Source organism: Accipiter gentilis, chromosome 3 (assembly GCF_929443795.1).
Source record: "Accipiter gentilis chromosome 3, bAccGen1.1, whole genome shotgun sequence".
Classification (NCBI taxonomy): domain Eukaryota; kingdom Metazoa; phylum Chordata; class Aves; order Accipitriformes; family Accipitridae; genus Astur; species Astur gentilis.
The window spans coordinates 2,814,637-2,835,375 of record NC_064882.1 but is presented as its reverse complement, the minus strand read 5'-3'; the positions used below and the strand labels follow the sequence as shown (position 1 = coordinate 2,835,375).

The 20,739-nt window shown below is 38.3% G+C and overlaps 1 protein-coding gene across 3 annotated transcripts in view; it reads left to right on the top strand.

Annotated features, from left to right (window-relative positions):
- CLCN3 (chloride voltage-gated channel 3) overlaps positions 1-20,739 on the top strand; it is a 75,971-nt gene that overhangs the window by 6,826 nt on the left and 48,406 nt on the right. For 2 of the 3 annotated variants that reach the window (XM_049832580.1, XM_049832558.1), the window contains exon 2: positions 9,511-9,686. In XM_049832580.1, the coding sequence (XP_049688537.1) occupies positions 9,527-9,686 (160 nt within the window). In that variant the 5' untranslated portion in view covers positions 9,511-9,526. Of the gene's footprint in view, positions 1-3,219; positions 3,340-9,510; positions 9,687-20,739 lie in introns of all 3 variants that reach the window. The other variant, XM_049832565.1, reaches the window with a different exon arrangement.

The following is a 20,739-nucleotide window of genomic DNA, read 5'->3' as shown; positions in this document are numbered from 1 at the left end:
CTGGCTGTGTCCCCTCCCAACTTCCTTGCCCCTCCAGCCTTCTTGCTGGCTGGGCATGAATGAGAAGCTGAAAAGTCCTTGACTTACTCTAAACACTACTCAGCACCAACTGAAAACATCAGTCTGTCATCAACATTCTTCTCATACTAAATCTAAAACATAACACCATACCAGCTACTCTATCCCAGCTAAAACAAGGGCAGAGCATCATGGCCAAAGACTCAACATACAAAAGTTATGTTGTCTACGCTGGAACCTACAGTCGTATTTCCTGCCCTTCAAAAGAGGAGTATGGGTTTTACCTTTCAGTTGTCCTAACTAGTTTCAGTGTTAGTTTCATCTGAATACGAACACAAAAGGAACACTAGAGGGTTTTTTTGCTAAGGGGACTCTCCATCTTTTCTTTCCTGGATGGGATATTTGCAGCTATAGGTACTGACCCATTAGTTTAGAAACTGTATCTTGCAGGTATTTTAGGCTTGCACTGAAGTAGCAGCCATGGACACAGTTGTTTACCATGACTGGGCTAAGGATCAGTACTTGCCTGTGAAGCTTAGGCTTTTCAGTTATATTTGCTTTTATATCTACTTCAGGTTCATGCTAAGGGATTATGTTCTTAATAATTAGAAAAAAACAAACACCCAAACCCAAAAAAACCCTAACTAAAAAACCTCAAACCCGTTAAGCAGCTACAAGGGGTAAGGTCTTTATTACTGGGCCTGTGTGGGAGACTACTCTTCAACTCTGATAGCAGATTTGTTTCTAATGTATCAATAAATGAGGTTAGGTGAGTAAATATAAATCTTCGTTTTTAGCTAGTTCAGCCAGTTTGGGTTGAAAGAAATTAAAGAGTATTCACATTAGTAACTTGGTGAATGGGAAAGAAGCAATCCCTTCAATCATGTAGGCTAATATCTTTGTGGCAGGTGGTACAAGTCTTCAGCTGTCACAACTATGGCTAGCCATAGCCTTAGTTGTTAAGACATTTTAGAGAGTGGACATGAAGTAGTTTTTAACTTTCCACAAACTGAAGTCAATGCCTTTAATGTTTGAAATCATATGACTAGAAGCATGAGTTCAGTATTCATCCTGTAATTAGGGTGACAGTTTTCCGTTGGTTATTTTGTTTGTTTGTTTGGTTTTTTTTAAAGCTGAGAAGATTAAAAAGTGCTATCAAAAATCAGTATTTATTATTGATTTTGCTTTTGTGAACATCAGATATAGTGGTGGTATTCTGTACTGGTATGTATCATAAAAGTGAAAAAACTTTTCAGACTGTTGTTATGTTATATTAAGCTTTTATAACTAAGTGGTAAGATTCAGTAGAATCTAGAAAGTAGATTTGAGTCTTGTTGTAGTTTTAAAGCTAAGATTGTATTCATGCTTTACAAGTATTACCTATTCATGTAGTTTAGTCTATGTGTTTCTGCGCTTGTCCTTGTTTTCTTTCTTGTTTAAAGAATACTTGAGTATGTGTCTCTTTCCTTCTTGGACATTAATTTTATTTTGGAAGTAGCTGTGAATGGAACTAGACTAAATTTTATATATGTATATTTTTGGAAATTGACTTTTAATCTTATATTCCAAGAGTATCTACTACATAAACACAAATAGTGTTGTTTTTTTTTAGTTTTGTTTGGTGGGTTTTGTTGTTTTTTTTAGAACTCAAGTAGCTTCAGTTAACTGGCAGTGCTCCCTCATTTTTCTAAATATGACCTAAAAATTGACCAAGAACCTTTCTCACTAAATGGCTGCAATAGGAGCAGTACCATTCTGGACATCAATTAAGTTAGTTTCAGATGGGGTGTTTTTGAATGCTACAGAGAATGATCTTCTGTGTATTTATTTTTTATAAGGTTACCATATGCATTCCCTAATTTTTAACAGTCTGGGTTCTTGAGTATCCTTAAGAATTTTTGTGGTCTAGGATGACTTGAGAAAGTTCACAAAAAACTGCTATTTCACTTATTTTCCCTTCTGTCTTGTATTTGAAGTGTAAAGGTTTTTGAGCCTTTTTATGAAGAAATAAGTCTGCTAGTGATCTAAACATTACATTGAGAAATTCCTCGCAATTCATTCACCCCTTTTCCAAACCTGAAGTTTGGAAGATGAGTGATGTTCTCATCTTGTTTAACAATCTTCATGTCACAGACAAAATAAATAAATGGAGCCTAGATATGCTGAGGCTGCGATGAAAATGGGAATGTAATTTTGACACTGGTGAGGCTAAGGATGGAAGAATGGGCACAACATGGCTTTTGTTTTAAAACTACTGTAAAAGGCTTATCATTTGTGAGCTCAAAATTTCTTTCTGAAGGGCAGGCTCATTTAAAAAAAAAACTGGCAGTGTACTATTTTAAATTAGCATACTATGGGAGGTTTGAAATTAAGTGTTCAAAGCTGGTCTTGGCTACTTCCATTTTTTGGGCAGTTGTTCTGACATGTATATTTGGGATATATGTTGAAATTTTAATTTAACTGTGGGTGTGGGGAGTGTTTTTACCTGTTCTTGAAGTGTATGGTAGTTGCTTAATAAGATGATATGTATAGAACTCCTGACTATAATAAATAATCATTTTTGAAGGTTACCAGTTAAAATCTTTAAAATCCTATCATTTTTTCAAAAATTTTCAGCAAATGACTACTCACTCATTGCTGTCACTACATTTCCTCTACTGTAGAACACATTCTTATATGTAAAGATTTTATTCTTAATTTTAATTTTATCTGCTTTTGTTTTATGTCTGCATAGCATTTCTCACTAGGTACTATCCTTGTGTAGGTTTTGCAGGAAGGTATGTGTGAGTGAGGGGACAGATGACAGCCTTTTAGTTCTTAGTACTGAACAGAAAAATTGAACATTACACTGATTTTGGGGGGTTTATTAAGATTCTTCTGTTAACAACATCAATTTTCAACATTGTGTGCTTTTTTTCCTTTTTTTTTTTTTTTTTTCCTTTTTCCTTTCAACTATTTAAGGCAGATTTGTGATCTGGAATCTGGAAGAGTACTTTTAAGTTTTCGCTCCCCTCCCCTCCAGGGGAAATAACAAACTTACGATGCCTTTGTTTCCTTGCCACCCCTTTATATGTAAGAATGTTTCTACTTGCTTTTATGGGACAAAAGAGCACATACCGGAGATTTACAGATTGCTCAGATTGCCTGACAACAAATGTCCTGTAAATCAGACTTCTTACTGTCCTATTCTGTCTTCTCCAGAGACACTTCATCTCGTTGGAAGTGGTTTCCTCAGCTGACTCGCTTCTCTGCTTGACCTTTTATTTGTAGAGCTTGAAAGATAAGCAGGATGTCACATCTGAGAACAGAAAAGTGCCTGAGGTACTAGACTGTGCAGAAAACTGCAATAGCCTTATATGCTTTTTCCACTACAAATGTAGCTGTTTCTGTGCTCTTCTCCTTTACCAATGTAGTTCCTGCCTGCACTGTATTTAAATAGCTCTTTCACAGTTCAATATACCTGTATGCTTATTACTTTCTTCCCTCTCCTTAGTCATAACAAGTAAGACACCCTGCTTTAGCTGTGTCGTCTTTGGTTTTGTTTGGGTTTTTTGGTTTGGTTTTGTTGTTGTTGTTGTTTAATTTTTTTAATGTCAGAGGCTTCTCTATTAACCTGCTTTGTAGAAGAGTTGTGATGGGTCAGGACATTCTGGAAATACCTTAGAAAAGGAAGCGTGATGGTTTAGTTGCAACCTTTTTTGTGAGTCTAGTCAAATTCCTTTCCTGTTCCAAGAACTCCCTGAATGTTGCTGAGATTTTCTTTTCTTTATTCTTACAGTGCATTACTTCACTATTTTTGTTTTTTTCAAAGATGATCTGAAACGGTTTTGAGTCTGCTTTCTGTGGTATCTGGACTGGATTCTGGATCAGAACTATGATACTTAACAGAAATAAGTTACATGTAATATCTTTAATGTTCTCATTAATCCTTTGTAATGTCTCTTGTATTTTTATAGTAGACTAGGTTGAAAAAAAGGTTTATTACTTAAATGTTTTTACTGTAAATAGTGGTTGTTGGGAATCTGGTATAGGATTTTTTTGTTTGCTTTTTCAGGATATGGGGTTTGGCTAGCATTCAAGCAGTGCCTTTTCTCCCCGTTAGCAATTTCTCGAGTAACTTTCATCTTCTCCCACTTGCCTTTTAGTGCCTGTTTGGATAGGGCAGGGAATCTGTGGAATGAATCTGACATTATAAAATGGCAAGTTGGCTGGTTAGTTCTGTCTTCACAACTCCATAAGCATTTGTGCAGGCTCTCTTGTGTGAATGCACTCTTCCAGTATCCACAAAGGTTAATCTGCACCAGACTGGGTTAGGCACAATACTGGTTCTCTTCTGGCTGTTGTAGCCACAGAAAAAAACATTCTCCTGGCTCTTCCTTTTCTTTATTAATACTGGGAACAGCAATCTCTTTCTGAGGAGAAGTCTACTCTCTGTGTCTGTCACTCAGTTTCCTTCACTCAAGTGAGGCAGATCTCTTACCTGCTAACAGTGTTTTAAAGTCACATGAGCATACACTTTTGTCTGAACCGTTTAACACAGCTCAAGATAGTGTGTCCCTAACTTTGTATCTTAGTATGTTAAATAAACCGTCTTGTTAAAGGCATACAAGGAAATCTGTTGTATGTTGACCTAAGCTGTCCTCCCCCCCATTAATTACAGGTAGTGGTGGACAAACTAGTGACTGACATGCTCTCAAGAAGTAAAATTTTAGTCCTATGTGAAGATTTTTGAACAGTTACCTTTCTCATTATCTTAGTTTCCTGCATTCCTGCCATTACTGCATGCAGCTGTAAAGCAGTATCTGTAACAGTATCAGATACGAAGCAGTTGGGGTACTTGAGTCTCTGGGAATGTGGAGAATTAATGTACCGTTCTTAAGAATCTTGGTTTGGGTCCTCAAAATGAATGGTTTTAGTGTTACAGGTTTTGCCTGATTGTTGGAGAGGTCTGTCAGCAGCAATACTTCTGCAACAGGAGACACATAGTGTTTCAAAACAAGAAGAGAAGGCCTGTAGTTTCATGCCTATCATGTAACAAACAGTAGGCACGTATGTGCTAGAGGAGTTGGCATGTGCAATCACGTTTGTGCAGAGATGATGCAGGGATTCTTCCCAGTATGCTTAGTCTGGCTCTGGAGAGTCTGTGGTTTTGTTTGTCAGTTACTGACTAATTGATGAAACTTTCCTTTCTATTGTAGCCCAGGCTGAAAGCATTTTTGCAGTTATTCGAAGATGTAATATCTGTAATCCACTGCCCTGACATTTATCTGAAGTGATTTAAAAGACATCCAAAGGGAGAGTTATTTCTCTTCACAGAAGTGGTAGTACTTTTGGGGTCTAGATTTGCTACCTCTTTGTTGTTTTGATACATTTACAAACAACCTTTTATGATTGCTAACTCGACAGTGGTCTTTCTCTTGCTTGTTAATTGTTTTCTCCTTTGTAATAAAGATTACTACATAAATGAAAAAAATTAACTATTAAAAATGTCACATATACAACAGGAAGAGGACACAATAGACTAAAACTTGCAATGTGCTTGAGGGAGGGGTTTGTGTCTTGTGCTTTTCGTATTCTAGTGCTACTTTTATGGACAAGGCAGGAGAGTTTTCTGTCTCATTGCAAACCTCATCAGAATGTAGCAAAAATCAGATGAATGTAAAAGTAACAAAGATTTTACTCAGGCAGGAGGCCAATTGGCAGATGAGAGTCTAGAATATAATTTTTGGTGCATGGAGCAGGTGGAAGAAGGTGACGAATGATGCAGTGAGTGGAAACACTTCTAGGAAGTCCCAGAGTCTCATTTCAGCTGAGCTGTGTGGTTTCCATTCATGATAGTACCCAACTGGTACAAACAGAGTGATGTTAACAGGACTTTCTGTGAGCATGGTAGTGAAACTATTTGTGATCTGACTTTTTCTTGGGCATGTTCTTTCTAGGTACTGTTTTATTGGGAATGCCGAAAATGACCCTGTGTGAAAAGTTAGTATCTGTTGAACAGTTTCAAGTATAGCTTCTGAATAAATTATAAATTGTGATCTGATCTATTTGGGAAAAAAAAATGGAGATGCTTCCATTGTTTCCAGGTGTAAGCAACTGTATTTTCAAATAGGATATGCTTCATCATATGACTGAATTTTTTTTGACTGTTCATTCGGAAGCTTTTCTCAGTGCCTGTAAAATGGTAGAATATTAAGACTTTTCACGTAAAGACGAATGGAAGAAATTTATTTGAAGAAAGAGTATGTTTTAAATTGTAAATATTCTAAATATTTTTTTTTAAAGGAAATAAGAATGGGTAAAGCCAAAGGGATCTGTTTTGCCCAATAACAGATCTCTAGGGAAGAGTATAAGAACAGAATAAGCATATGCACATCTGCAGAATGCTCTCCTAGCCTCCAGCATTTCCACCAGAGGTGTCATCTTTAATAGCTTTCGATGTTTTTTTTTTTTTTTCCTTCTGTGAATTTGTCAGGCTGCTTTATGAATCATTGCATATTTCTGAAAAGTGGCAAAGAATTACACCCCTTCCCTACATGCTGTGTGAAGAATCAGCCCTTTTTTCTCTGTTTGTCACCTCATCACTTTCATTATAACACATAGGGACTACCTAAAAGCAACTGAGGCTTTTCACTTTCTTCATGCCACTTGTGATTCTGCTGACATCTATTGTGTTGTCATCTACATCACATCTTTTTCAGACCAAAAAGTCCTGATCCATTTTTTTGCCCTTTAGAAGGAAAGCTAATTTGTACTCCATCATCATTGTGCTCTTTTGTAAACCGTTTCAGCTCTTCTGTAATCTTTTTGGACTTTTGGCATTATGTCAAGTATTTCAGGTGTGGACAAGCTGTGGATTTATACAGAGTTTTAATTAAGTTCTCTCTCTTAACTGGTAATTCTTGTATCATGTTAATTTGGGGACTGCTAGTGCATGCTGAGCTCTTTCTTGTAACTTTATTACTACATTTGTGAAAGGTAGTAGTCAGGTCAGAGCCCATTGCTTTATAAGATAAGTTGGGATTGGTTGTGGTGCCCCCTCGCCAAGTGACGTGATTCATATTTATCTGTACAGAATTTTATCTTGTGTTATCACCCAGCTACAGGGTGCTGAGAATTCCATCTGCAGCTACACAGCAAACCTTGTTGCTTCATTTTTCAATCCTTTTTTTAGGTAACTTAGTTAGAAGGCTGAGCCATTTGCCAGTATGGGAAAGCTGTCTGTCTGACCTCCGCTAGTAACTCTTGATATTGGCCAACCAGTTTGGCTATATTTCACTGCGGTGGGTTGACCCTGGGTGGACCCCAGGTGCCCACCAAAGCCAGTCTATCATCCCCTTCCCAGATGGATGGGGGAGAGAAAATATAACAAAAGGCTTGTGGGTCGAGATAAGAACAGGGAGAGATCGCTCATTAATTACCATTAGGGGCAAAACAGACTCGACTTGGGGAAAATTATCTTAATTTATTGCCAATCAAACTGGAGTAGGGTAATGAGAATTCAAATCTCAAAACACCTTTCTCCCACTCCTCCCTTCTTCCCAGGCACAGCTTCACTCCTGGATTCTCTACCTCCTCCCCTCCCGGTGGTGCAGGGGGACAGGGATGGGGGTTGCAGTCAGTTCATCACATGGTGTCTCTGCTGCTCTTTCCTCCTCAGTGGAGGACTCCTCACACTCTTTCCCTGCTCCAGTGTGGGGTCCCTCCCACGGGAGACAGTCCTCCATGAACTTTTCCAACATGAGTCCTTCCCATGGGCTGCAGTTCTTCACGAACTGCTCTAGCATGACTCCCTTCCACGGGCTGCAGTCCTTCAGGCACAGACTGCTGCAGCGTGGGTCTGCACAGGGTCACAAGTCCTGCCAGAAAACCTTCTCCGTGGGCTCCTCTCTCCACAGTTCCGCAGGTTCTGCCAGGAACCTGCTCCAGCGCAGGCTTTCCATGGGGTCATAGCCTCCTTTGGGCACCCACCTGCTCCGGCGTGGGGTCCTCCACAGGCTGCAGGTGGAGATCTGCTCCACCGTGGACCTCCATGGGCTGCAGGGGGACAGCCTGCCTCACCATGGTCTTCCCCACGGGCTGCAGGGGAATCTCTGCCCTGGTGCCTGTAGCAACTCCTCCCCCTCCTCCTTCACTGACCTTGGTGTCTGCAGGGCTGTTTCTCTCACATGTTCTCACTCCGGCTGCAATTACTGTTGCACAGTTTTTCCTCCCCCTTCTTAAATCTGTTATCCCAGAGGCACTACCACCATCGCTGACGGGCTTGGCTTTGGCCAGCAGCGGGTCCATCTTGGAGCTGGCTGGCATTGGCTGTATCGGATATGGGGGAAACTTCTAGCAGCTTCTCACAGAAGCCACCCCTCTAGCAGCTCCTGCTACCCAAAACTTGCTAGGCAAACCCAATATGTTCACAAGGCTCAACAGCTGGGTAGAGGAGAGGGATCTGAACTGGAAGTCCTGTTACCTGTTTTTATTGCTGCCAGCTGTCTGGATGTTTACAGTGCATGTAGCTTTGCAGCAGTTACAGTGAATGGTTACAGAATTTGCAGATAAGTAGAGGAAAAAGGGCGTAAGGAAAAGATTCAGACATGAGTTGGGGGGGGTCATCTACTTTGCTTGGAGGGAATGAGTGGTTTCTTATTACTGAAAAAAAGTATGTTGGGTTGTATGTTAATAAGGAGTGAAGATATTTGAGAAATGACAAACACAAGACTTCCTTTGGATGAGGGAGAGCATGGAATCAAGGTGTGATCATGCCTTGTCCTCCCTCCCGCCTCAATCACAAAGTTATTTCTGTGACATTTACCTCTACAAGGGAAAGGAGGACTAGGTCTGAGTCTGAAAGCCTAATGTGTTAGTGTAATACTGAATGTGCAAAAGAATGCGTTGCTGACACCTCATTGTGTTTAAAAATAAAACAACCACCAAACAAAAGGCATATAGGTAAGGGGTTTGGAAGTTTTATGTGGACATGAAGATTTTGAGCTGTTTTCCACTTTTATATTTGCACTCTTCTGTGCAAAAGACTGTGAAGAGTTTTGTTCAGGGGACTACAGCATTAGCCTGCCATCTGTTTCACTCCAAGCAAACACAGTACAAAGATGCCACTGCTAAAGAAGTTCCTTTTTTAACCTTAACATTGGCTGGGTTTTGTACCAGCTCCATGGTGCAATGCACATTCCTGGGGCATGCACATTCCAACCACTGGTACTGAAAGTGAAATACTTTCATGATGATAACATCAGACTAAGGAGAGCCAAAGAAAGGGGGTGAGGAAGCATCATCCAGTTAAAAATCACTAAAAATTTGTGAAAAATGTTCTCTCTATATATAATGTTCTGTATTACTGCTATGTTTTTTGTAACTTGTAGTATTGTGACCTTAATATTTTTTCCCCAAACCATGAAATACACTAGTTTTGTTTTATTTGATATAAGCTTCTCAATCTTTTGTGCATATTCAAATAGAAAATAACTCATTTTCTTTATATAGGTTATAAAACAGCTAAATGGAGTCTGAGCAGCTGTTTCATAGAGGCTACTATCGAAACAGCTACAACAGTATAACTAGTGCAAGCAGCGATGAGGAGCTTTTAGATGGAGCGGGTGTAATTATGGACTTTCAGACCTCTGAAGATGACAATCTCTTGGATGGTGATGCATCAATTGGTAAGTTAATGTTAATTTCAGCTTAAAAATTTCTTTGGGTTTTATTTTTGTGGTTTTGTGTGGTTTGGTTTGTTTTGTTGGGGGGGGTTGTTGTTTTTTTAATAAACAAAATCAACCCTTTTTCATGACTAATGAATGTTTCTCTTTAGCTAATCTGTCCTTCAGAGGCATGCTTTAAACCTAAAAGTGGCTGAACATTTTTCTGTGTGCATGTCTTAAGTTGCATTGTATGGGATGACTTCTGATACAAGGCACATATTAACTTACTTCTGGCAAATGACAAACTTCTTGTCAAGTAGGGGAAGGATGGTTATTCTGCAACTACCTGGTCTTTCTTCATTGCAGCGGGGTTTTGGAAGTCCCACTGTCTTCAGTATTTCTTTGGGGCAGAAAGTAACAGTCTCTTTTAATTGTTACTTGTGGAGATAAATCTGTTCTGCTTGACTCAGCTTCAGATCTGTAAAACAGGCAAAAACCTTAGAACTAGTGAAGGTTATTAGAAGCAACAGAAAACACCATACGAGTTGAACTTTCGACTAAGTGAAAAGTTACAAAAAAACCTTTCTACTGTGAGCACTGATAAAAGCACTGAAGTAATACAAAGAAGAAAGAACTGGGAGGTTCTTCCCTTTTTTTTTTTTTTTTTTTTTTCCAATTAACAAAGCAGTTAATGAAGTGAAAGCATTAAGATTCTCTTAGCAATGGTCAAAGAGGAGAACAGGAGAGAAAGAAATAATTTTCTCTTTAAGATGGTAAACTTAGTTAAATATATAGTCTTATCACTTCCACTTGTTTTCTTTAAAATCACTCAGCCTCTTGAGTTTTCTTTTTTATCAGCCTTTCCTTCCCCATTAGCATTCAGTTGTCTTCTTTCCCTGCAGAGTCTCTTCCTTCATGCATTCTCCCTTTGCCACATTTGGCAGTTGGATGTTGGCATTGTACTAGATAATTGTGTCCTATCGTTATAAGCATCCTTCTCATCTGTATTCCTTCTATCTAATTAGATACAGCTGGAATGTGCAGTTATTGAACTTGTATACCAATACAGGTATCAAGAGACAGGGCACCTTCAAACTACATAAAAATTCCTTCTGCCAATTTACTTATATTATAGAACACCAGCATGATGAATTCAAGCACTTAATAGTTAGGAAATTATCAACTGAACAACTAGCTTCCACGTGTAATGTTTTGTTCTGAATATCTGGCACTTAATTAGAAGTGAGTGCCTTGCTTGTCTAACGTATTTGCAGCCTGTAATGAAAGTCTGAACCTACTCTGGTTATTGTTTATATAAATCCTCTCCATCACTTCAAGCTTGAAGGATAAATAAGTTTGCAGTAAAATAAATAGTTTCAGAGCCAGTGTTCTGTCCCTTACTTGTCGTGAAATTACATCTGTAAATCGAGTCCAAACACGAGGTGGTTGTTTTATTTGCACTGTCAAAAGCAATGCTAATTGCTGCACATGCCAGCAGCCCCTATCTCATTGTAATGCTGAAGTATTAGAATGTGCATTAGAACATAAATATTAATGTATTTTCTTTCCTGGAGTTGAATTTTTTTGCTAATGACATATCTGCTTGCCCCAGTTCTGGTCACTCAGTAAGAGGCAGCAATAGTAATAAGCCCTATTATTTTATTGAAGTGAGTGGTGATCTATGTGTCTCTATGCATGGAAAATACTTTCTTGTATGGTAAATCATAGTAACTATCTTAGCAGTAGATCAGAATCTGGTATAAATTTTCTTTTCAAGGTGGTAAGAGTATAATTCTAAAAGAGTTTTAAATAAACTTACACGCAGGAGGTGAACATCTGTGTTTCTCATAGCTTAGGTCTTGAAATGTGTACGGTGTTTTTTCTTGTGTGTTTTTAATTCAGCAAATCTCATTGACAAGACGAAATAAGCACTTCCTTGCTGGACTGCGTGTGCCCTTTTTGTAGTCCTCTGTTATTCACTTAGCATTAACTGTTTTGTTTGTTTTAATTATTATTATTTAAATACTCTTCATCATCTCTTTATTAATGTATATTTGTTCTGTTGAGTCTAAGTACAGATGAATTCACCATACAGAATCTGTCCCACCTCCTGAGGAAGGGCAGGACCATCCCAGTAACTGGAAGATCCCATGCTTCTCAATACTGGAGGCCATCCAGAGCATGACGTGAATGCAGAGGCATTATGGCTAGCTCCCTCTGTGCTTTAGCTGGTGAATCCTGCCAAAATCAGGAGCCCTGTTTAAACATATGGGTTGTGTCTGTAGGGCTGGAAGTACTTATAAGCCTCATTTCTTAGCAACATGAACAAAATGGCAATAAGTATCTGTACTTAAAATGATTATGGAAATAATGTAGTTAAATTGAAAGCTGCATAGCTGCAGAATGTAAGCTCAGTGTACAAATGAGCACAGACGTGAATTTATCCAATCTGGATAAGTTGCCATGGACAATAGAGTGTTCATCATAATTTTACAGTTTATGTAATAAAATACAGGCTGACAGATTTTAAAAAATCAAGACCATGCAATGAGGAGAAACTGAAGAATTAAGAACTTATCTTTCTTTTTTTCTTCTTCTTCTTCTTTTTGGCTAATGAAGATTGAACCATAAACTGCACATATATTATGCAGATAAAAAGCTAACAATATGGAATTTCTAAAGTCATTGTAGTCTTTCCCCCTCATTCAGAGGGCAGTAAAGTAACAGAATTCTGCTTATTTCAGTACGCTTGGTAAGTCCTTTGGCTGTCAAGACAGCAATTCTATAAAGCCTGTACAGTACTGCCATTCACATTACCACTCATACTTAAGTACTTAACTGAGGCATACAAAGTCCTTGAGGCTGTTACTCAGTGGTGAATATGCTTTCTGTTGAAAACATGTGGAAGGTGGATGATATTGGGAAAGAATACTAACAATATGTACTACTTGTCTTATGTGGGAAATTCCTTGATACTAGATGGGACTAAACAAGTGAACATTAACTGGAACCAGTCTTCAGAAAGTCTTACCACCTCAACTTTTAGGTTTCTTTAATATTTAGTTGATAGAGATTTGCCTGTTTAGTGTCACCTCTGGTTTGCAGTTTGAATAGTTTTGTGTAGTTCCGCATGGGGGATTCACCATTATCTTAAAAACAAAGCTGTACAACAATCTTGTTTCTCTTAACACCATCTGAAAGCATGTATGTGACCTGTCCCTTACTGTGTCATCTGAGAAGAATACAGAAACTGTGAATATGTAGTATTATATACTAAATACATATATTATATAAATACATATGTATAGTGATTATACCATAATTATATATATATACTATATCATATTCCTGTTAAGTTCTCCAGTAGCTGTTTTGTTTGCACAAATTTCAGACTTTTAGTGGCAGCATTATGGAGAACAAGTAGGTATCATGAAATTATGAATTCTTTGAGGGTAGTGTGTTTTAACATGCTAAATAATAAATTGCTATGCATGTGCAGGTTGGATGGCTTGCACCAAAGCCCTGCCTAGAAGGGATACTGCCTGTCAGCTTTGATCAAAACTTGCTTTTGTTGCTTATCAAAACTAATCTCTTTGTAGTACTGAAGTTTGTGTTTTTCCTTGTTGAACTACTGTCTAATGAGAAGTACAGTGACATTCTGATAGCAGAAGTATCTGCCTCTTTGTAGGGACATCTTACCAATGCTTGTACATGCAGTGTACTTCCATGTATGCAATCTGTGGAGATCATTTTCATCATGGCTTATCTATGTTTTATTTTTAGACTGTTCGTCCTGCTTCTTGCTAGGTCAATTTAAGCATATTATACACTACTATTGAGAAGCTGTCAGTTCTTTAATAGTTAAGCCATATAAGCTAATATTCACTGGTTTAAATTTTATAGGAGTAGATGTATCCTATTTAGCTTTTAAAAAATTGTTACACTAGGATAGTTGTTTTCCATCACTTTAACAGAGGAAAAAAGAATTCTTTCTAATCGGAAGTGAAATCTCCAGAAGTGAAATATATTACCAGATTAATTTTTTAACTGGGGAATATGAATGAGAAGATTAAATGTCTAATCCATTCTGTTTCTCTCAGCATTGGCTTGCCTTGTCTGTCTCTAAAGCTTGAGACACATGCAGTTCTTGGCTACTGGCTGGGCTTGAAGGACATAACAAGTATCTTCAAAAGTTCAAACTTTTTTCTTTTATGACTCAGAGTTACCCAACTAGTGAGGTGAAACTGAGAGGTCTCCATAATTTTACTCAGAATTGAGGGCTGTTTATATGATAGAGGAGAGGACAGCATCAGTTTTCACTATTTTTTTTATTGAAGTGTAGAGCAAGCTCTTCAGGGGGTGGATTTTTGTGGTGTTGCCAGACTGCAAATTTTTCAAGGCACTGACTGAAATCAGATGATTAAACGTTATTTGCAGTAAAAACGGTTTGCAAACAAATGATCTCACTGGTGTTATCTCAAGGTACTTTGATCGACTGTGGGAGTCTTGAGTCCTGAATGAGCTTGGCATTGTTTTCAATAGCTATAGTGATTCCTGCTTCAGTTGAAGGAGCTTAGTTGCTTATATTGTGACTTCAGTGTGGAGACAGTTTACAGTCTGGCATATGGTGTTAACATAAAATTGGCAATAGTTAACCTTAATATGACAACCTGTAAACTGGTAATTCAAAAGCTGCTGCTACAGCTGCTACTATCTCCTTGCAGTAACAGCAGTGCCACTAAAAAAAAAGAGTATGCCAACAGGTCATGGTGTAAAACACTGCAGCTCTCCTAAACTGTCCTTACCCATGAGTTGGAGTCCTTTGCTTAAAGTGAGAGACCAAACCAATCCGTTTTCAGTGCCCTAAATACCAACATTAAAAATATGGTATAGTGAACTACTATTACGGTGTTATTTGAACAACAGAATGTGATTTTCAGCACGTGTGAGGTGGCTCTGTATAATCAAGAAATTCGTACCACATCAGAGGTTAATTGTTCAAGCAAGATCTGGACATAGTTATCTTTTCCAACAACACATGAATGTCCTTTCATGTGCATGCTTGTTTCTACTTAGCTATCACAGTTTATAAAGAAAAGAAAGAATACAAAGAAAAGAATAAAATAACTTGTTTCCTGCATGAAGAACTTAATGTTCCTGTCACATTCTTTATGCATGGAAATTGCATGAACAGATTCTGCCTGTTGGGCAGAGCTGTATGAAGAAGGGTCTTCAAAGTCATTTTGCACCATTGGCATTTTTTGTGTTTTCCATGCATGTGGTATAAAACTGACTTGCCTGAATAGTCATTATGACAGCTTGACATATCTCTTTCCTAAGTTACATACAGCCTATTTTCCAAGTTAGCAATATTTCCATTTAAGGGCTCATTCTTCTTAAGTAAGGAATATATTGAGTCTCAAATGATGCCATACAAATTCAAGCATGAGATAACATGACTTGCTGTGATCACAGGGGCAAGCATGAGGCACAGCTAGTTTATTTTGAATAGTTAAATTGTCAGTAGCTGGTTATCTTTTACTTTTTTTCCTGTTGGAATGTAGTTAGAACTGCAGACATTTTGCCTGTGCTCCATACTACTAATGCAGCTGAACACAGGATATTTGACAATACAGAACCATGTTTTCATTTACTTTTTTTATTAGTTAGTAATGCATTAAGTTTATTTTGTCCATCTTTTTGGAACACAAGTTGTTTTATGTTATGTTTACATGGAAAACTGGGCTAAGTAACAAAGTTCTTTCTTCAAGGATTTCAAAATTCCTGGCAGAAAACAAAAAAATTGGCTGGAAGATTCTTAGGTCAAGGGGAGAAAATGTTTTATCTTAATTATTGGATGTCATTATTGAATGAGTGAGTTGCAGGTGTTTGAAATGTCTTTTGCATCTTACCTGTTTATCATGATAGTGATTTTCCTGAACTCCAATGTATTTTTTTTTCTTTTTTAACATAATTATTGTGCAAATTGAAAATTCTCTTTATGTCGTTTTAGTTGAACAGCCTGTAATGGTGTTACAGTGTTAGTCTGGGCCTTCAGATTGTAATTGGATTGGTGCGGCATTAGACTTTTTGAGGGATGGAAATTATGGCAGTGTGTATGTAGAGTTTTAGTAACTGATTAGTTTCTTGTTTTCTTAAATGTTTAAAAACAAATATTGGCATTTCAATTTCTCACAAATGCAGTGGTCAGTTCTTTGAGGACTTGTTTATGAGAACTGTTGTTTTTATAACTTCACTCTACAAGCAGTCCTTGAATGGTTTCACCAGTCTTTCCCACCAAAGTTGTATTTCCAAACTTAGGTTTCATCACCTTCCAAAACACACAAGCATATGCATTTCCAGCCTGCTACTCTGGAATAAGATGAATCATAATACTAGTAATTCAGTCCTTCCAACTTTCTAATACTATATAGTCTTGTTGGTTTCCTTCTGCAGCTCTGCTGAAGTTCTTAAAGTGCACTGGCTTTGTTAACAGATGCTGCTGATGCAGTTACTGCTGACTTGACAGTGTGGTGTAGTGTTATTGTAAGTAGGTCCTTCTCCCAGGCATACTGTATGAATAGTGTAAGATGAAGGAGTGAAAGCAGAAGAAATGTGATGGCATATATGTAGGTATGTAGAAAGAAGAGTCTGAAGCATACAATAAAATAATTTAGTCTAATATGACTGCAAAGTCTTTAGTTACTAAATAAACAATTTTCACTACAGCTTTAATAATTTTTAATTCATTCGTTTTTACCTTTGATTTGTCTCTCAAGTCAGCCAAAGGAGGTGGACACTATTCTAACCAAATTGATGTCAGGCTGCATTCTTGTTCTCTACCTTTGAGAATATTCTTGTTTACCAGCATTTTAAAGTGAAAGCTTTTCATCTGCTTGGATTAAAGAGAAACGTTATTCTGGAAGAGGATATCATGATGTCACTGAAACACAAGAACATCTGTACTGGGTCAATCCACAAATCCACCTAGCTCGGCATCCTGTCAAAAGTCAGTGCATAAGGAAGAGTAAGAACAGAGTGACTAAGTGGTAAGCATCTGAGTCCTTATATAGCAGTCCTGTATGGCTGAGGGCCTCCCTCAACTGGGTGGGGATTTTTAGTTTTAGTCCTTATCAGTGGATTTTTTCTTCCACTGACTTTTTCTTGAAGCAATTCTTTAACACCCACACCATCCTTTGGCAAGCTCTAATAGCTTAGCTACATTTTTTTTGTGAAGAATTACCTTCTTTTCTTTATTTTGAGCCTATGTCCGGGTATAAATATTGCTCAGAACAGTTATAACTGCCAGTCTTGCCTAGGCTAACACCAGCCTATGCATTAGCGTGGACTAACACATGGACTTCCTTGTCACTCATCCTTGTACAGCATAAATGCTTAAGCTCTTTTTTTGTTGTTGTTGATAGTTGCAGCTGTGAAAAATCTTTCTGCTGATACATACTGGTTTTAGGGGGTATTATGAGCTTATTGAAATGAAACTGTGCTTGGTACAGAAAGGTTTGATGTGAAACTAGGACAGGGTGACTGTCAGGACCCAGACTGGACTGACAAGGGAGTCGTGTTTAATTCGAAATTCCCTCAGGCTAAATTAAGGTGAAACAACACCAAACAATCAGTTAAAGATTTTATTCATGACAGAAGCAAACTGAACTGGGGAGGTGTGGTAGTAGGTGGCAGGGTTTCTCACAACAGTAACTGGTGTAAAACTACTTCTGTAAACTGTGTAACCATATACATCAATTCAGGGAATAAGGAGATCCCTCCTGTTGAGTCACAAGGTTCAGAGCAGACCGCCTTGCTTTCCAGACTCCTCCTCAGAGTAGATCCAGCCGCCCCTAGACCCTTCGCTTAATCTCAGACTTGGTCAACAGTTTATATCTTGAAACAGATGAGGTGTAGGGATTGTGGAAAAGGAAAAGAAAGGAAAGAGAGAAGACGACAGAGAGAAAAAGGAAGAGAGAAAGATTTCACCAGTCCTGGGTCCAGCATTGGTTCAGTCAGCTGAGGTGTCCAGTTAGCTGAGGGGTCCAGTCCCGGTGGGCTTAGGCACCTGGGGCTTCAGTTATCATTCTTGCCCCTCCTTCGGGTGGGCACCTGAACTCCTCAGGTCAATGAACAGCTTGTGAGCCTTTGGGCTTGGGGGTTGTTTGTGGAGTAACTTCTTCCCTGCAGACATGGCCATTGTTTGTATCAGAGCAGTTTATCAGAACAGGGAGCTGCACACCCTCCAGCACGCCCTCCCCCTCCTGTTGCTGATGTCTGAGCTGATGGGGTTTTCACCTGGGTTCCTTGCTGTTGCAGTGTTAGTCTTTAAGCAGAACTTGCCCCACCACAGTGTTTGAGACATTAACTCTTTCAGTCTCTCACAGTGACCTGAAACTAGGATGACTTGATTGTGTTGCCAAATACACATAGTTTGATACGGCCTATCATGCATTGGCCATATGCATGTAGAAACTAACAAGGATTAAACATATCAATAGCATGGTGCTCCACTGTGAAAGGTGGTAGTCCTCCCACTTTTAAGAGGAGAGAGAAAAGAATCATGGATTAAAATCTCTGGTGTCAGAGCAGTGATTTAATTACAGCAAATCAGTGAGCAGTTGTATCTATTAATCACCAGTGTGAGGTATCAAACTGTTTATAGCTTATGTTTTGATATACCTGTATACAATGTATACTCATTAATTTCTTGTTGTCCTTGCCCTTGTCGTTTGTAGTGGTCTTGATCCTCTAGAACAATAACTGTCTTAAGAGCTCTGTTATTAGAACAGGTGGTTCAAAAATTGAATTTCATTGCTACTTATTTCTTTCCCTCCTCAGTTATCTCTTTTCCAGGTTAAGGACGTCTGGTTGGCTCAGTTGGACCTTGCAGCTATCCCATGCTTTCGATCCTTTTCGCTGCCCCTTTCTGAACCTTTACTAATATCTGTAACTTAAGGGAGGGATCAGAACTTCATACAGCATTTGGAAGATGGGCATGTCATGATAATAAAGTAGCAAGTCTTACTCTGACCACTACTAAGTACTGAGCTCATAATTTCATGGAATTCAAATATGCCTGGCATAGTATAGTATTATGTATTAACAACATACAAAATTGCTGTTGGCGCTATGTCCACACAGCTTATGTATGTATGGAGAAGATTTAATGTTCTTGAAGATAGAGAGTAAGCTTAATATATATGGCATATCATATATGGCATATCTAGGGAGGAATACATGTTGGTGCTGTAATTTTATCCCCTGCACATACTTTGAACAGCAAGTTGGAAATAGTGGCCAAAAATAAGCAACCCTAAAACAGAATAAGAGCAATCTAACAGATAAAACCTATTTCCTTATATGCATTTAGGTAAGAGGAAAAATAGAATGATCTCAGTAGCAGAATTTTGACTAGTCCTAGAAAAGGGGGAAGTAAACTTTAGGAAAGCTGCCCAGTAAGCCAGGATCGCTTCCTAGTAAGGATGCCAAATCTTCTTGTTGAAGAGTTATAACTACAGTTTTAGCAGATTGGAGTGTGAGGAAAGGACATGTATGCAAAGCTGAAAATGCAGCAAGACTTACTTTCTTAGTAAAACCCGTACCCTGTAAGGAAAAAAAACAGAAAAAATAAAGAAAGTAAAGAGGCTCTTAGAGAATCAGAGAAAGCAACTTGTTTACAGAAAATAGCCTGCTTTTCTTTCCAAGTCCTCCTTGCATGATTAGTACAGTAAAAGTAGATACATTTAATGTCAGTGTGAAGCTGACCAACTTTAAAAAAAAAAAAAAAGAAAGAAAACACAGGAAAAAAACCCAACCCACCTCTCTCAGCTGATAGCTAGATGTAGTCTGTTGATGTCAAGGATTTTCTTCCAGCATCATTAGGTTATGGATCAAGGAGCGTGTGATAGACAACCCCAGAAAGAAGTGAAAAGAAAACTGAAGAGAGTAGCCTTGTATTCAGTGTTTTGGGCCAAGATGTCAAAGCAGTCTTTAGGGACCAAATGCTTGCATTTTTTTTCCAGTTTATTTTTCATTTTAGGCATTAATGTTGCATCATGATTTCATTATTTCCCTTTTTTTCTGTCTATTTCTTTCTTCTGCCCTAAAGTTTTGTGCTGCAGTGGGGAGCCTTCCCTCCTGTGTCACTGATTTACGGTGAAGGTTCAGCTACCCTGAGGGGGGAAGTCAGTCTGAGAGCTGATTAAGCAACATGCTTGTGGCTATATGACCTGTTCTACTGCATTCTGTTTGCTGGTTGGGTTTGACTTCAGTTACCATCTTGTGTGTTTGGACAGCGAGTAAAAGCACCACTGGAAGTTATACAATGCTGTAGAAGTGTAATTCAAGAACCTGTGGTTGGCCAGTGAAGAAGCAAGCTTACTAGGCTAGATCCTGGAATAAAGTGTTCTCTGCTGGGTGAAATGATTGTGGGCAAAATTAAGTGACTAATTTGTGGGAAACAAATTATTATGAAAAAAGAAACTGTGATTAAGGAGCTGGGTTTTTTTCTGTATAATAATATGTAAGTAGAAGAAAATTTATCATGTATTACTGCTAAGCACATTTCTCTGGGATTTTTTGACTCCTGTTCTATTTAAACCCCATCTGCCTTGAACTACTCAACAGCATATGCTATGAATTTGTTTTCTTCTGCTTTTACATTATACTTGGTCTAGATTTTTTCCTGTCATCGTCTGTCTGCCTCATTGAGGCTTTTGATGAGGTGGCAATGGAAACAGCTTAATGGAGTCTTCTGTTTATAGCCTGATAGGGAGCTGGGAGACTTTTGCTAACACCGCTGTGATCAAGCACAGGGTCCTATATAATGCTGATGAATGAATGAAGTTTGGGACTCTGTAATTTAAGATTTTAAAGTTTTTGGTTTTGTTTTGGTTTTTTTTACTGTGTCTTAATTTGAAGCTGTGTGTAACTGAACTTTTTTTTCTCTCTCTCTCTGTCTTTTTTTTTTTTCTTCTTTTCCCTTTTCTGTGATTGCATCTTTGAGTTATTTCATCTTGGACCATGTCTGGGTACCAGAACTGGAAGAAGGGTGTTTGTTCTTCTTTTATTG